At 45.1% G+C, this 18424-nt stretch overlaps 1 protein-coding gene across 13 annotated transcripts in view; it reads right to left on the bottom strand.

Moving 5' to 3' along the window:
• Window positions 1-18424, bottom strand: part of ARHGAP6 (Rho GTPase activating protein 6) — a 530728-nt gene that overhangs the window by 46952 nt on the left and 465352 nt on the right. For all 13 annotated transcript variants that reach the window (XR_014835149.1, XR_014835150.1, XR_014835151.1 and 10 more), the window contains exons 4-5: window positions 9622-9878; window positions 6674-6869 (exon numbers count right to left, since the gene is read on the bottom strand). Coding sequence is in view for 8 of the 13 variants with exons in the window: in XM_021080043.2 (XP_020935702.1) it covers window positions 6674-6869; window positions 9622-9878 (453 nt within the window). In the remaining 5 variants the exon portion in view is untranslated. The remainder of the gene's footprint in view (window positions 1-6673; window positions 6870-9621; window positions 9879-18424) is intronic.

An 18424-nucleotide genomic window follows, 5' to 3' on the forward strand; every position in this document is an offset into this window, starting at 1 on the left:
TAAGGTTCATAAACTGCAAGAGACTTGTGTGCCGTATATAGTCTCTTACTGTGTATATTTCTCTCCCTATTTTTCCCCCATAGTTGGTTTGGTAAAGAAATAGCACGGGCGTTCTCTTCGTGGCTCAGTGGTTAATGAACTTGACTAGGATTCATGAGGATGGGGGTTCGATCCCTGGCCTTGCTCAGTGGGTTAAGGATCTGGCGTTGCCGTGAACTGTGGTGTATGTAGGTCACAGACGCGGCTTGGATCCTGCGTTGCCATGGCTGTGGTGTCCGCCAGTGGCTACAGCTCTGATGCAACCCCTAGCCTGGGAACCTTCATATGCCTCAGGTGCGGCCCTAAAAAGCAAAAACAAAAACAAAACCAAAAAACCAAAAAAACCAAAACCAAAAACCAACACCAAAAACCAAAAGAAATAGCCTGGATTTCCCACTATAGATTTCCCCTGTCTGGATGTGGACACTCCATGGTGACATTTATATGTTCTTTTCTCCACTTTACTTCCTCTAAAGAGAGTAACAGACAGAGTTTTCTATGATTCAAGTTTGAACTTGGGGGCAAGAATACTCCATGGGAGGAATTGTGCACTGCCTTAAGGGGGCACAGAATGTCTGAATGACACTCCCTTTTGCTATGCAAGCCATTCATCATTGCCACCGATGATCACTGTCTGTACTTATTGTTCATTCGTGGCTCATTTTCTCTTCATTTGGGAGCATCAGTTACAAGGGTGGTGCCCGACTGTAGCTGCCAATGGTCGTTTTGTAGCCACACGAAGAGAGCTGGTCGGAGCGTAGAGACCATGCATCTCAGTAAACAGACCAGCAAACACACTCACGCCTTCATGGCATCATGTGCTTTCTGAATCCACTTGTGCTTAAATCTAGATATGATACTCAGACTTTTGGGATGTAAATGGGACTTCCTTTTGAGGGGGGGATTTGCTTTGCTTAATCAGGTTTTATCTGGGTTCTTCTCTCTTGCCACTGAGAGTCCTGATTAGTCCAATACATAATTAAATTGGAAATAATTTAAATCTTTTTTTCTTTCTTTCTTTCTTTTTTTTTTTTTTTGTTAGGGCTGCACCCGAGGCATATGGAAGTTCCCAGGCTAGGGGTCAAATCGGAGGTGTATCCGCTGGCCTGTGCCACAGTTTACAGCAATGCTGGATCCTTAACCCATGGAGCGAGGTCAGGGGTTGAACCTGAGTCCTCACGGATGCTAGTCAGATTTGTTTCTGCTGAGCCACCATGGGAACTTTGAATTTAAATCTTTATAACATTCTTTCCATCCAGAAGCAAAGTAGACATCTTAATTTGTTTCTTAATTTCTTAATATGTCTCGATAAAGAAAGCTTTGCAGTTTTCTTCAAAGTTTCTTCTTATTATAGATCTCTAGGTTTATTACATTTTTATATTAATATAAATGAATTATTTTGTTATACTACATAACTATTGCTCTTAAATAAACATATATATCTTTTTCTATATTTATTTTATGGTCTTGCCATGCTGCATATTAAGTAGAAGACTTTTAAATTGGTATTCTAGAGCTTTTCAGTTAGAAAAGATAATATCCATACATACCCGTTTATCACTTCTACATCTTATAAGTGTTATCCTGAATTTCTAGAATCATTCGAGAGAATCATGTTGAAAGGCTAGTCATTGCTGATTTGCATTAAGTACATCTGGGTATTTTGCTCTTAGACGGAATTTTGCTTTGCATCTATTTTCAAAAGACTTCTGTTCCCTCCTTGTTGCTGCCATCAATTCGTCTGCCTTATAACGGATACCAACCCCCAGGCTAATTTATTGCTTCTGCCTCTCTGGGAGCTTGAAAACAGGATAATCAAAGTATTAGAATCAAATATAGAATTACATGTGTTCATCTACAAAATGAGCGTAAGAAGTATCCACCTCAGAAGCTGTTCAATTATGCAATTAATGAATGTACATAAAATACTTAGAATTGTATCTGGCAGGTCCTGGCTGAACGAAATGAGTCTTTTTGCACAAAACAGAAAACCTGAAAATAATCGTAGGTCTTAGTAATTTTAATTTTGGCTGCATTAATTTTCTTGCTGGTCCAGTGATTTCCAAATAGCAGAAATTTCTAGGAAAGTGAGATATCACATAAGGGCTCTTTCTTCCCAGGTGAGACTATGCCTTTGGCTGAATTCCTCCAGTCTGTTCAGAAATGCCCATTCCTATCTCATCATTTCCTCAATTATAGTGTTTTTCTACTCAGTAAAAATGACTGTGATTTCAAAACTAACTAGCTAGTGAATGATTGCTATAATTCCCATATGCCAATTGATTATGATGTTGTCAGTTTTTGAAAGCAATTCATTTTCCAGTACAGCAGATGACAGCCTTCAGACAGCCAATGCCAAGCTCTGACATAAGGCTTTATAGCCATTTTCCTGAAAGAGAAGATACAGTCTAGGCATTCCATCACCTTGACCTAAGACAGCTACTAATAAAAACGGGTGCACATGAAAAAAGGCGTAGATCCAGCAGAGAAATGTGACTTTGGGACACCTTGGCCCGGAAATGGAGGCGATCACCTTTCTCTCCTTTTCACCAGCAACTAAAAGGGACATCAGACCCAGGGCACTTGAATCTCAGGCTCAGGGCCTTCAGGAAACGAGGGCAGGCATGATAAGCAGGAGGCCCCGCCCGAAAATCAGCCTAAATCCCGGAAATATAATAGAGCTTGACTCTTTGTTAGCTTGTCTGGGTTGCTGCTTCTGTGTTCGTTTGAATTGTGCTCTTGGGGAAAGTAAGGATGCTTCAGGAATTTTGGCCTTATGGTATAGAGAGCATCGGAGGAAGAATACAGCGGAGAACGGTAGTGGACACACGCCGGGATGGCATCAAGCTCACTGTCCACAGCCAGTTCGGCAGAGAAAGAAATGAGCTTTGATGCATGATGGTTAGGCTCAAGTCAATCAAACTCTCGGCCACCCATTTCAAAACCTGGCAAATAGAGTCATATGAAAGAACTGGTTTTGTTTCTTTTTTTTTTTTTCTTTTTTTTTTTTGTCTTTTGTTGTTGTTGTTGTTGTTGTTGCTATTTCTTGGGCCACTCCTGCAGCATATGGAGGTTCCCAGGCTAGGGGTCCAATCGGAGCTGTAGCCACTGGCCTACGCCAGAGCCACAGCAACGGGGGATCCGAGCTGCGTCTGCAACCTACACCACAGCTCACGGCAACGCCGGATCCTTAACCCACTGAGCAAGGGCAGGGACCGAACCCGCAACCTCATGGTTCCTAGTCGGATTCGTTAACCACTGCGCCACGACGGGAACTCCTGTTTCTTTTTTTTTTAAATTCTCTGAAGAATTTGCTTTTCTTTTCTTTTACTCAAATGAATTGATCACCTCTGTAGGTGTATAATGATCATCACAATCCGATTTCACAGGATTTCCATCCCACAGCCCAAGCACATGCCGCCAGTCCCCAAACGGACTCCTCCAGAGACCAAAAGTTTTTCAATGTCTGGGAGTCAGCATCTGTTCTGCAAAGAAGTTCCGTCTGTCCTGAAAGAACTGTTTTTGAAGTTGGCTCTTTTTTTTTTCATTGGGTTAAAGTGACCAGGATGAATATCTGTTTGAACTTGAGCATGTCTCTGATTTTTCCAGAACCATTTGGTCTTAACACCACGGAAACTCGGAAAACAATCAGGGTCATGAAAGATCACTCAGGTTACCTTTTGTCCTTCAGGCCCTAAACTGCACTGTAATATCCAGCCCCCCAACCCTGCCAAAAATAAATGAACTGCCCTGTTTTTTAGTGATCTTAAAGGAAATGCTATTTTACAAATTAGTATTCATGAAATGTTATCTTCAAAAGGAAAATAGAAGGACATGCCAGGCTTTCTTTCACAAAAGCAGCTACTCAACCTGGCACTGGATTTTTGCGTGACTGGAGTAGAATTTTCTCCTTTAGAATTCCTTCGAGTGCTGACAATTCCCTCTCTACATTCTTGACAGAGAAATATTACAGTTCTAAATGCATAAGTCCCATTTTCCACCTCGTAGTGAAGTTTAGGCTGAATTTCCATATACCAAATTTCCATAGTACTAAACTCTTGAGCTGCTAAGCCATTTTAAAAACATAGTTCTGTTCAAGTAATATTGATTGGATATTTACATTGTGTTATCATGATACTAAGTACTGGGAATTCAAAATGACTAAGACATTTTTCTAGACCTCCAGTGTACTTTCCAAGGAGACACACACACACACACACGCACACACACTAAAAATTTGTATAAATAAAGTTTCAATATATATTAATTTTATTAAGGTACCCATATGCTGTCTAGTGACACTAAATATAATGGAGTTGATTAAGAGATTTGGATATATCCTTATAACAAAGAATATATCCTTTATAATTCTTATAAAGTCCTGCTTTTATTAGAAAGAAATAGAGGAGGACAGAGTTCCTGTTGTGGCTCAGCCGGTTAAGAATTCAACTAGTGTCCATGAGGATGTGGGTTTGATCCCTGGCCTCGCGAAGCGGGTTAAGGATCCAGTGTTGCCACAAACTGTGGCATAGGTCACCGGTGTGGCTCCGATCCTGCATTGCTATGACTGCAGTTGCAGGTCCGATTTGACCCCTAACCTGTAACTTCCATATGCCATGGGTATGGCCTGAATAATAAAAAAATAAAATGAAAGAAGAAATAGATGAGTATGTTAACAGTTGCTATGTCTAGGAGTTCCGGCTGTAGTGCAGTGGGTTAAGAATCTGACTGCAGTGGCTTGGGTCACTGCAGAGGCCCCAGTTGGATCCCCAACCCGGGGCAGTGGGTTAAAGCCACACTGCAGCTGTGGCTCGGATTCAATCCCTGGCCCGAGAGCTTCTATACGTCACAGGTGCAGCCATAAAATTAAAAAACAAACAAACAAACAACAAAAAAAAAATAGCAACATGCAGAAAACCAACAACCCCCCCAGTAGTTATGTCTATATGATAGCCTCAGAATTTGCTTTTCTGTTTCTTTTTTTTTTTTTTTTTTTTGTCTTTTTGCTATTTCTTTGGGTCGCTCTCGCGGCATATGGAGGTTCCCAGGCTAGGGGTCAAATCGGAGCTGTAGCTGCCAGCCTACGCCAGAGCCACAGCAACACGGGATCCGAGCCGCGTCTGCAACCTACACCACAGCTCACGGCAACGCCGGATCCTTAACCCACTGAGCAAGGGCAGGGACCGAACCCGCAACCTCATGGTTCCTAGTCAGATTCGTTAACCACTGCGCCACGACGGGAACTCCCTGTTTCTTTTTTTATTCATTACAATCAATGTGTTATCTTTATAGCAAAAAAAATTTAGCAGTTACAGTGATGGACTTCAAATATTTCTCAATAAAACTGGGAAAAAAGAAGCAATTAATAAACTCTTCTCATGGCTTTAAAATGCATGCTAACACTACGGCAAACAAATTCAGCCTGGAGAAATGGCCGTTTGATGAGCCCAAAGTCTCAAATTCAGCAAAAACTTTAAAGATCTATGTTATTATATTTTTTTATCTTTGTCTTTTTTTTCAGGGCTGCACCCATGACATGTGGAAGTTTCCAGGCTAGGGGTCACATTGGAGCTGCAGCTGCCAGCCTACACCACAGCCACAGCAACTCCGGATCCGAGCCTTGTCTGAGAGCTACACCTCAGCTCATGGCAATGCCAGATCCTTAACCCACTAAGAGGGACCAGGGATCGAGCCCATGTCCTCATAGATACTAGGTGGGTTCATTACCACTGAGCCACAACAGGAACTCCTGTATATTGTTTTAAAGTCAGCATATTAAGGGGGACTTGATTGCCAAAAGAGTCACTGTGAACAAATTTAAAGTGGACATCTTTTCATAAGAATGCAAACAGCAGTGCAGAAACCTGTTGTCCCAAACGCTTTCTTTCCTATTCACTTAAGGAATGGTTTTCTCATCTTTTTTTTTCTCTTCAAGAAGCTGGACTCTTGGAGTTCCCATCGTGGCTCAGTGGTTAACGAATCCGACTAGGAACCATGAGGTTGTGGGTTCGATCCCTGCCCTTGCTCCGTGGGTTAAGGATCCGGCATTGCTGTGAGCTGTGGTGTAGGTCGCAGATGCGGCTCGGATCCCGCGTTGCTGTGGCTCTGGTGTAGGCTGGCAGCTACAGCTCCGATTCGACCCCTAGCCTGGGAACCTCCATATGCCGTGGGTGCGGCCCTAGAAAAAGGCAAAAAGACAGACCAAAAAAAAGAAGCCGGACTCTTATTTATTTATTTTTTTAGACTCTTATTTCGTAAGGAAGCCTCGAGTGACCTCGATGTATAAAAAAGATAAAAGTGGCTCTGCTTTGTCTCAAGGGGGTCCTGAGGCGAGATCAGCCCCACAGATCTGGCCCTCCTCTCAATTCCTTGGCCTCAAAGGTCACTTCTGAGGACCCTTTGGGGCTGGGAGTCTGCATACCAGTCAAGTTGATGTCTCCCAACCCACACCATCTTGTTTGGCCCTTCTGGGGGGACGCGAACACTCCTATCTGTAAACTTTTTTCACAAAGAAAATCTTGGCCGAGCGCCTGATCCAAGGAACAAAGAACTGAAAGTGGACGCCTCAAGGAATATGATGCTGGAATAAAGGAAAGTCTTTGGGATTTGATCGCTGACAAACAAGTCTGCTTACCGTGTTTTTCTAGATGTTGACAGCAGCTATCCACCAGCCTGGGGACCTGTCTGTAAATAGGATTCAGACTGAGTTTCTTATCTCGGGCTTTTTCTTTTTTGTTTTGAGCCTCGGCAGGCAAAGAGAGCTGTAAAGCTTCCAGCAGTCGAGACTGATTGTCATCAAGGTCCGTGATGGAATCCACCGACATCGCCCCCTGCAAACGACACACAGCCATGAACCAAGAGTGCAGAAAGTAAAAAAGACAGCGTCCTCCAACGCCATCCAATACATTCGGTTGCCCGTGACTATTCGTGACACTTGAAATGTTACTGTTTGGTGGTAACTGCGTTGTTTGTATATTAAAATGAGAAAAACCCAACCACCTTCTGAAAAAAGGTAGGAAACCTCCACAACGTAGGGTAAGGTAATGACAGTTACAATTTCAGCCAGAGACCACTTTTTTCCAAATGTGAGACAAGAGATGGCAAACATACAATTAAAATATTTTGACCCAACCGCTTCATTCCCTGAAGCAAGAAAAAATATCACATATTTGATGAATGAGGTCAAGTCAGCGAAATCTTGTGAATAAAAAAATAACTCAACCCCGACTCTAGGAAGTAGATTTTTAAATAGGAGGATTCCATAAACACGCCTGGTTTCCCCAGAAGTACTTTATTAGGGGAAGAGTCCCAGGAGACGGCTGTAGCGGACTGGGGAAATGAGAACGGGAAGCGAAAACAGCCAACTGAAGGCAGCACCACCTCGCCCACGGCGAGCCTGTGGGCAGCTGCAGCCCAGCTGCCCTGGGGACCTTGGAGAGATCGTGCAGAGCCTGCATCTCCGAGCTATCTCTGCTAAGAAGTCACAAGGTTCAAGAGCCATTGCTTAAAGGCAGCTTCTGGGGAGTTCCCGTGGTGGCTCAGCCATAATGAACCCAACCGGTATCCATGAGGAATCGGGTTCGATCCCTGGTCTCCCACAGTGGGTTAAGGATCCAGCATTGCGGTGAGCTGTGGTGTAGGGCACAGACATGGCCCAGATCCATTTTTGCTGTGGCTGTGGTGTAGGCTGGCAGCTGCAGCTCTGATTCAGCCCTTGGCTCGGGAACTGCCTTATGCCGTGGGTGCGGCCCTAAAAATGAAATACAATAAAGGCAGCTTCTGGTAGGAATATGAAGGTGACATGCATGCCTTCTTCCTTACAGCCTATCGCCTGCATAGTGGGTGCCACTGGCCATCAGAGAAAGCACCCCCGTCCCCTGCCAAGACCTAAGGTCATGACAGCTGGGAGGCGGGCTGGCGTGCGAGGCATGGTGACGGCTGAGAGGAAGGACACCCACGATGTCTCTAGGACCACCCACCCTTTGATGAAGCATAGAGGAAGCAGCTGGCTGCTGGCGTCCTAGCAAGGCCTGGGTAGAGGGGAAGGCATTGGGAGGCCCACTGCCTGGGCTTGGGATTCTCTGAAGGCTCCTGTCTGGCATTTTGGTGTCACTGCCGTCTAGGCTCATGCGTGCCATCTAAGAGGGGGATGGATGGCAGGACCAGAAGAACAAATCCGTCATGCAAATTCAAATCCTCCGCGATATAGGCATTTCCTCTGTTTTCAACACAGTGAAGCCTTGAAAATAGTGGTGGCGCAGGGACCCCTCAGTCTGCAAGGGGTCCTCAATGCGGTAGGCGGGCTGAGAAGTGCGGTTTGTTTTTGTTTTTGTTTTTTTTTCTTGCTTTTTAGGACCGGACCCACGGCATATGGAAGCTCCGAAGCTAGGGGTCAAAGTGGAGCCTACGGCTGCCAGCCTAAACCCACAGCCACAGCAACGCGGGATCCGAGCCGCATCTGCGACCAACACCACAGCTCACGGCAACGCCGGATCCTTAACCCACGGAGTGAGGCCAGGGATCGAACCCGCAACCTCATGGTTCCTAGTCGGATTCGTTAAAGAAGTGCGGATTTGAACTGGGAAGTGTCTGGGGTTTGAGGGCCGTGGTCTGTGGCTGGAGGTGGCAATGATGCGGGCCTTCAGGCGAGAAGAAATGGAGACAAGATCTTCCAGTGACCTAGGAAGTTTCAGAGACGTGCAGCAACTGACTGCGCTCATCACCAACTCGTTTGCCTGGAAAGTCAGCTTTCCTGGATTGAAATGGGAAATGCGTTATGCCAAATGATAGCACAGCGCTTAGACCATGGCACTCAATAAATGGTACCATATGGTTATAATATTGATTTGAAAGAGGGGAGTTCCCCTCGTGGCTCAGTGGTTAATGAATCCGACTAGGAACCATGAGGTTGCGGGTTCGATCCCTGGCCTCGCTCCGTGGGTGAAGGATCCGGCATTGCCGTGAGCTGCGGTGTAGGTCACAGATGCGGCTCGGATCCCACGTTGCTGTGGCTCTGGTGTAGGCCGGTGGCTACGGCTCCGATTCGACCCCTAGCCTGGGAACCTCCATATGCTGCGGGAGCGGCCCAAGAAATGGCAAAAAGACAAAAAAAAGAAAGAAAGAAAGAGGATACGTGTGCATGTATGCATGTGTGTGTGTTTCTATGGTTACGCTTGAGCAAAAACCAGGTTTCTTTGATAAGAGAAAAAAATCCCTTTGTTTATGGAGCAAATTCCCTCAGCCAGGCGTGGTTCTTGGATGAGATGAAGCGATTAAGGAAAACCCCTGGCCCTGCCCTGGGGCCGCACAGTCTCTTGGGGGACATTCTGGTACCTCAACAGAAGAGGACACTGGTTGGAGAAGGTGTGGTAGAACATTCAGGATCTCCCGGGGAACCGCGGAGAGGCATCCAACCCCTCGGAAAGGGGTCAGGGAAAGGCTGTGAGGCGTGTCAGGGGCTTAGGGCTGGTGCAGATCCATGCTCCCTGCATGGCCCTGTGGACAGCTACCTGGACGCAAGCTACATTTCCAGTTCTTCAACTGTCCTGACATCGGTGTCAGAGAACACACGGGCCCACTCACCCTCCTCCTGACCCGAGGAGCCGGCTCCGGGGTGTTGGGGGATGTGGACTCATTTGGTGTTTCCGAGGTGGAGCTGAGAGATGAGTTACTGCTTGAGAGTTCCTTGTTCTGCCTTTTATTTCCAAACGGGAGCAGGGCAGCCACAAAATCAGACGCGTCCTTCTGCTCATCCCTCTGGGAGTCCTGCTTGAGTTTGTAGGCCCGGTCGTTGGCGATGACCTGGGATAAGGGCATTCCAAACGCCTGGGGGGTGAATTCTGGAATCAAAACACAAACACGCACCTTCAGAGAAAGCCTGGGCCCCCGGAAGCCTCTCAGCCAACGTGGCAGATCCCAGGGCACACATACTCAAAGGACCGTTTTCTGAAGAACTGATTCATCCGACAAAATCTGGAGATGGCTTTTGTGTTTGTCAGCGTGGCCAAAGTTTTCTATTTCCGTCCAGAAATCTGTTATGTATTAAGGGCATGGGTGTTAGGGATCTAGGCCTCGGGTTTTCTCCATGTGTGTCCAGGATGTTTTAAAGGAAATAACTTTGGAGAGAAAGGTGACGTTTTTGATGGGATGGATGTGACACTTCATTCTCATGCGTACAAGCCGTTAGGCTTGGAGGATGTCTCAGAAGCCCCCAAAGCTTTCATGGCCTGAGAAGACTGCATGTATACCCTCATTCGACAGGTACTTACTTAACCCCTGCCATGTGCTGTGTCAAGCTACGCGATGGGGAGCCCCAAGCTTACAGAAGGTCCAGTCCGCACTCTTGAAGGGTTCCGAGCATGGGGCGGGGGGCTGGAGAGGCAGATACGTAAGAAACTGTGACAGCGCTGGTCAAGCCCCGCAATAGAGAGATGGCAACGAAGTGGCCACACTTCGCGGTTCCCAGGAAAGGAGCCAGCGGGTGACATGAGAACTCCCGAGGCAGAGGAGCAGCTTGGGATGAAGTCTGCTCCTTTTCCTCTGTGTGCCTTGTCCCCACATGCTGCCTCCAGGTGCTGGGTTGGGGCTGTCCCTCTCAGGACCTATACTCAAGCCATTCTCCGGGCCACATGCAGACATGGACACTCACCACGAAATAAATACTCCGGTGAGGGGCCAGGATACAATTGGTTAGACCCTCTAGAAAGGACAATTTGGGGAAATGAGCACAATGCAGAAATCCACGGCTTTCTTTGAGATGTATACAGAGCTGCATTCTGGAACTCTAAATCCATTTGTATACACATACCCCGTACACCTGCTGAACCTCAGGGATGGACATTTTATCAGTAGTATTTTATTTTATTTTATTTTATTTTGTCTTTTTGCCATTTCTAGGGCCGCTCCCGCAGCACATGGAGATTCCCAGGCTAGGGGTTGAATCGGAGCTGTAGCCACCAGCCTACGCCAGAGCCACAGCAACGTGGGATCCGAGCTGCATCTGCAACCTACACCACAGCTCACGGCAACACCGGATCCTTCACCCACGGAGCAAGGCCAGGGATCGAACCCGCAACCTCATGGTTCCTAGACGGATTCGTTAACCACTGCGCCACGACGGGAACTCCTATCAGTAGTATTTTAAATGCATGCGAAAAAGCATTAAAAATGAAGTGCATGATTTCTTTGAGACTCAAAATTATCTCTCCTAGCAGCAGAAAACTGGAGCCTAGCCTCTCCCTCGTTTTTATAACCCTTATGAATAAAAGCAGAATGATCAAGGGAAAACAATCCTAAGGTTGTATGTTCTTCGAAAGAAAACAGCTAACATTAGATCAGGTGGAAAGAGGCTCTAAAAGGTTTTCGTCTTTGATCCATGGCAACGTTTTTAACATCACTGGGCTAATAGTCAAGTCTGCATTAAAAGCAGAAATGGCACTTAAAAAGTCTCCATCTCTTGTTCTATCAAAACATGTAATTCATTTTGAAGTGAAAAAAAAAATCCAAACTTCAGCATTTCAGGATTTTCAGAGGATGCTTACCATTCTCTATCAACAAGCTAGATGGCATATGATCAGACAAAAAATAATTCAGGTATGGGTTTTGAGGGATCAATGTGGATGGTGTAGCAAGATCCAACACTTGCTACTGCCAAAATTAGAAATTCGCCCTCCTCGCAAAATTAGAAATCAAAGGGGGAGTTCCCGGTGTGGCTCAGTGGAAACGAATCTGACTAGCATCCATGAGGACGCAGGTTGAATCCCCAGCCTCGCTCAGCGGGTTAAGGATCTGGCGTTGCTGTGAGCTGTGATGCAGGTCGAAGAAGTGGCTTGGACCCCACGATGCTGTGGCTGTGACTGTGGCTGTGGCTGTGCTGTAGGTTGGCAGCTGTAGCTCCAATTCGACCCTTTGCCTGGGAACTTCCATATGCTGTGGGTGTTGCCCTAAAAAGACCAAAAAAAAAAAAAAAATCAAAGGGGACACATCAGGAGTTACTGTGTAAATCACTGGTATCTTGTCTATGGGAATAATCAGAGAGTCTTACTTCCAAAAGGTTGGGGAAAACCTAGGCAAGGCTGAGAGCTACTCGGAATATATAAAAACTGCTGGGGGACAATAATAGAAGAAAGGACATTGACAAATGCATCAAGTGGCATGTGTCTGCAGGCATACACACAGCAGGGACTCAGTATGACATGAGGACTATTGATTCCTCTCCTAGATATTTTTTCCACATAAAGAAAACCAACCAGACTCTGTTAGAGATTTCTAATATCCCTGGAAAAAAGAAGAAAAATGGTTTCCTTGGGTATCTGTCATTTTTAATATCTAAAAGTCAGCCACTCTACTTAGAAATTGGGATAACCGAATACAAATTAAATGGATGGAATACATGAAATCATTCTTCTCACATGGCTCTTTAATTTCTCTTTTATTTCCCTTCAAGATATGTAGCCACCTATAACAGATTCTTATTTTTCTCTAATAGGCTTTCTCTCCTGGCTGAGATTATTTATTCTTTCAGTGGTAATATTTTGATCAAGTCTCTTTCATTTCTCGTTGCTTTCTCCTGAGAACTCTCCCAAGCTTCAGAAAGGAGGCAGATGGGTCAATGCTCTAAACGTGTATGGCAGTGTCTAGTGTCTGGAAAGTTCTAGGCAGGCTTCCATGCATATGACTGCTTCTCAAAATACAGCTGTTGTGTACAATAAGGTACCACCTCGCACTTGTCAGAATGCCCGTAAGTAAAAAGTCTACAAATAACAAATGCTGGAGAGGGTGCGGAGAAAAGGGACCCCTCCTACACTGTTGGTGGGAATGTAAATTGATGCAGCCACTATGGAAAACAGCACGGAGGTTCCTCAAAAAATTAGAAATAGAACTACCGTATGATCCAGCAAGCCTCCTCCTGGGCTTATATCCAGATAAAACTACAATCCAAAAAGATACACGCACCTGTATGTTCATAGCAGCACTATTCACAACAGCCAAGACAGGGAAACAACAAGAATGACAATGACAGGTGACTGGATTAAGGAGATGTGCTACATGTACACAATGGAATACTACTCAGCCACAAAAAATGACATCATGCCATTCGCAGCAACATGGAAGCCACTAGAAACTGTCATACTAAGTGAAGTAAGTCAGAAAGAGAAAGACAAATACCCTATGATATCACTTCTATGTGGACTCTAAACTATGGCACAGATGAATTTATCTATGAAACAGAAGCAGATGCACAGACAAGGGGAACAGATTTGTGGTTGTCGAGGGGAGGGAGTTGGGGGAGAGATGGGTGGGGAGGTCGGGGTTAGCAGATGTCAGCTCTGATACATGGAGAGGGTAAACAACAAGGTCCCACCGTAGAGCACAGGGAACTATAATCCATGTCCTAGGATAAACCATAATGGAAAAGAACATTCTAAAAAGAGTATATATAACTGACTCACTTCACTATACAGCAGAAATTAACCCAACCCTGCAAATCAACTACACTTCAGTGAAAAAAAACTATACGGCTATTGTGAAACTGAGGACTCAGCACAAGCCTGTTGAGCAAAACCCTCCTTTATGTGGAAATGAAATGTTGGGCGCACATGCTTATCTGTGGGTGCAAAGCTCTCGTGTTAGGGGGACAAAGGAACCTACAGACACTGTGTTGATAGCAGCTAATAAACTGGAGGATGGGTTTTTAAAACCATTAAAGCATTACCCAAGACTCGGTGTTCTGGGGCCGGGGACTGTGTGTATCAGGTTCTCATCTATAGTATGTGTTGACGAAGGGGACTGCATCCTCTGCTGTCCTCGTTGGCAGAGACCGTCTCTGCTCCCTTCCCAGGATCCTCAGGGGCAGCAGGGGACATGCTGCTAGCTGGCCTCTCGGCTCTCTCCCGAAATTTCCAGGTCTGCCCCGTCCCTGCTATCTTTTGTGATCACAGCTCAAACCTTAACGTTACCAGATGTGATTTGGCCTCTGGAATCAGGCTTCCTCCCTCCACCGCTGTCTCACTCCCACCCCTACCTCAAGTCCATGTTTACACCGCGGTGTGACAGTCCACTTAAGGACACAACTCCCTCCTTAATACACTTTGTTTTTTTTAATGTTTAAAATTTTTTTACTACTCAATGAATTTATTATATTTACAGTTGTACAATGATCATCACAATCCAATTTTACAGGACTTCCATCCCACAACCCCAGCGCATGATGTGTCTCAGTGTTCTCAGCACGCAGACCAGAAGCTGGGCTCACGTGCTTCTGGAATCACACGCCCTCTGTTTCGCGCATCTCCAGTAAGAGCTCTCCATGCATTCGAGAATTTCTAAATACCCATAACTGATACTTGCTTTTTCTGTTATTTAATATGACACAAAATAAAGCTGTACCAACTATCCCTGCACTGTGCTACTTAACAGCTCACACACAATAACCTACTTAGACAGCGAGGGACAATACAATGTTAGCTTGATGGAATTTCAGCATAAAGAAAGGTGCTAGACTTGAACCATCACCAGAGTTTATGTTGATAAATATATGGCATAATCTGAAAATATCCTGCAGAGCAGGGAACCTAACTCTCCGCAGTAAAACCTGTTCCCCTTGTGCTCTGATGAGGAACCCCAGAAGCTGGAACAAAACAGCTCTTTTTGAACCTTTTCCCCCCAAAGTGTTCCTTTTTGACACAAGAAGGAAATTTTCTGAGGTTCTGAAAGTTTAAAAAATACTCTTCGGTGGCCAAGTAGTTTAACTAAGAGAAATTAAGGACTTGGGCATTTTCTGTGTGAAAATATATTTTCTGAACCAGCATCAATCCTGAATTAACTTCCATGTGGAAATCACAAGTCATGAGGACATTGCTTAAGTGGCAGGAGGGACACAGATGTGTCACATGATCTGCTGTATATTATGTCAAAGCAATTAAATAAAACACAGGGCATGAGTCATTCTCAGTGAATCAATTAATATAGCAGCCTATCAAACATTTAATGAATCACTCTATCGGGAGAGCAATTCGATTCTAAAAAGCTGTTCCAATTTATTTTTAGATGGTCTAACCCAAGAGGTCATTTAGAGTTTCCTGTTTTCCTTCTTTCACTCTTGGATTCAAATGATTTTCATTTTTTCGCATGTGCAGCTGTTATGAACCCAAATGCGAATATGCAAATGCAAGAAAACAATGTGAACCAATCACAAGCGTAGGAGACCTGCATCCATGTAATGGATGCAATGACATACACAGGACTTTATGCTCAGAAAAGATGCCATGGATTTAGCTTCATTGAAGCCTAGGAAACTGTCTTTTTAACGATCAAAGCTACTTTTAAAAAAACCCTCTTTTGCCATCAATCCTGATATTTCTCTCTTTAGTTGGATGGGTGATGTGTCTTTTCTTTGGCACCAGTAAGATCTGCCTTCCTTTTCCCAGCCAGCACCCTGTACAGCATCATACAACGTTACCGGGAGTTCCCTGGTACTCCATTAAGGACCTGGCATTGTCACTGCTGTGGCTCGGCTCACTGCTGTGATGCAGGTTCAATCCCTGGACTGGGAACTTCCTCATGCTGTGGGAATGGCCAAAAAAAAAAAAAAAATCAAAGAAATAAAAAAAAACACTATCAAGTTTTCACTGAGCCTACATAATATATAAAATATGATTTGGTCTGCAAATGTATAATAGCACAGGGCACATTGGTTGTTTACTTCTCCAGGCCCTTCCTGCCCTACCCTTACTTCCAGCTGTTTCCTTTCTTTTTCTTCTTCTTTTTTTTGTTTTTGTCTTTTTGCTATTTCTTTGGGCCGCTCCCGCGGCATATGGAGGTTCTCAGGCTAGGGGTCCAATCGGAGCTGTAGCCACTGGCCTATGCCAGAGCCACAGCAACGCGGGATCCGAGCCGCGTCTGCAACCTACACCACAGCTCACGGCAACGCCGGATCGTTAACCCACTGAGCAAGGGCAGGGACCGAACCCGCAACCTCATGGTTCCTAGTCGGATTCATGAACCACTGTGCCACGACGGGAACTCCCCAGCTGTTTTCTAAAATAAGCAAGCACACACACACACACACACTTCTCCCTCTGTTGAGGGAATTCCAACATCTTTTGCAAAAAAAAAAAAAAAAAAAAAAAAGACGCTCATTCTGCTTAGTTTAGCCCAAATGGGCATTTCTGAAGAATCTCCTAAAGTCTACTTTTTGAGTGTTCAGATCGCAGTACCAATAACCTCATCTTAGTATAAACAACTTTAAAGATTACTAATATCAGTCTGAATGATCCCTTGAATAACTCTATAAACACTGAGAATTACTGTAATAATCTAACGGGGTAAACATCATCCATGGCAGGAATAGACCAAGTTACGACTCTAGTTTAAAAAAGCTACTCTGGCTACTGATATTCGTTTAAAAGTAAGGGCAAGAACACATGAACCAATGAAGGAGAATATAATATATCAGACAGTAAGAGGAGCTGGACAAAAGTTAATGTCCTTTGCATTTACTATGTCGGCAGTAGATTCTGCTGCGCTAGCATGTGCCTTGGTGAGTACACTGGAAGGCACCAGAGGTCTCATCTTAGAAGGTGCACAAAGGAGTCCCCATTGTGGCTGAGCGGAAACAAATCTGACTAGCATCCGTGAGGGCGCAGGTTGGATCCCCGGCCTCGGTCAGTGGGTTAAGGACCCGGCATTGCTGTGAGCTGTGGGGTAGGTCACAGACATGGCTCGGATCTGGCATTGCTGTGGCTGTGGTGTAGGCCAGTGGCTACAGCTCTGATTCCACTCCTAGCCTGGGAAACTCCAAATGCTGTGGGTGTGGCCCTAAAAAAAAAAAAAAAAAAGAAAGAAAAGAAGAAGGTGCACATAAGTAGTTGATAAAATGACTTGTGCCCAGTACCCCCACAGACCAATGGGATCAGATTTTCTGGGATGGAGGTCTGGGTATTGGAATTTTTCAAGGTTTCACAAATTATTCGACTATCCAGTCATGGGCAGGGATCGGTGACATGTTCATTTCCTTTTCTCCAGTTTGAGGTAACTATTTAAAGTGTCTGGAGAGGAGTTTCCGTTGTGGCACAGTGGTTAACGAATCTGACTAGGAACCATGGGGTTGCGGGTTCGATCCCTGGCCTTGCTCCGTGGGTTAAGGATCTGGTGTTGCCATGAGCTGTGGTGTAGGTCACAGATGCGGCTCGGATCCCGTGTTGCTGTGGCTCTGGCGTAGGCTGGTGGCTACACCTCTGATTGGACCCCTTGCCTGGGAACCTCCATGTGCTGTGGGGGCGGCCCTAGAAAAGGCAAAAAAAGACCAAAAAAAAAAAAAATAAATAAATAAAAAAATAAAGTGTCTGGAGATATTCTGGTTGGAGGTAGTGCTACTGGCATTGAGAGGTAGACACCACGGATGCTATTAAATACCTCACACAATGTACACGGCACCCCCACAACAAAAAATTATCCAGTCTAAAACATCAGGAGTCTCCAGGCTGAGAAATCATGCTCTAAGAGAACTAAAACCTTGGTTTTCCAGTCTTTGGAATTCTTTTATCTCCTTTTGGTCCAAGAACCACATGTCATGACCCTTGAGGCACAGTTCAGAATAATGCGCGTAAAGTCTGGGATCTGTGGTGTGCCTCGGTCTTTTCTAATGCTTATCACCATGCAGGTATTTTTCTACCTTCGGTTTCACTGCCTTTCATTACTTTTCCAGCAGAAATGCAGTCATTATGTTGAAGAACTCGAAGGTGAAACATGTGGCGCTCTCCTCCTTCAACACTCGTTCACTGTCACATAAAATGGAAACAGGTTCATAAGACCCCACCATTTGGCACCCATTTCACATGGGACCAGAGAAACAAGCCCCAAAAAGATGGACTGAGCTAACAGGGCCCGGTGCCCATTATGCAGGCTCGGAGAACCTTAGTTAAGAATGACCACAAATACCTCTGAAAGAATGGTTCATGTGTCAGTTTCCTAAAGAGACATAAAAGGGGAGACTACAAAGAGAGTCAACCGTTCTCAAAACACATGGGGCAAAAAAAAAAAAAAAAAAAAAAAAAATTAAGCACGCTGTGATCTAATATTAAAATGCTGAGAATGGCCCATCTTCAGGAACCATGAGGATGTGACTGTTTCTTTCCAGTAGTCATGGCTGGGGAATCCAAACTCGTTCTTATTCAACTAGCCCTGCCTAACTATCTGGAGTTGCCAGACAGCTGGTTACTGTTAGAGATGCTATCCATGGCCACTCAACCCAGGTTTTCCTTGTGCATTGCTGATTGGCCGGCATCATAATTGGAACCATAAAGTTGGCTGAAGTCATACTTTGCTCAAACCAGTTGAGCTCATCACTTCAGCACAGGGCTGCTCAAACACAAAAGAGTAGACC

Source organism: Sus scrofa, chromosome X (genome assembly GCF_054392235.1).
Source record: "Sus scrofa isolate SSC_HxYL_T2T_F1_AM1 chromosome X, Sscrofa_HxYL_maternal_Yorkshire_Landrace_v2.0, whole genome shotgun sequence".
Classification (NCBI taxonomy): domain Eukaryota; kingdom Metazoa; phylum Chordata; class Mammalia; order Artiodactyla; family Suidae; genus Sus; species Sus scrofa.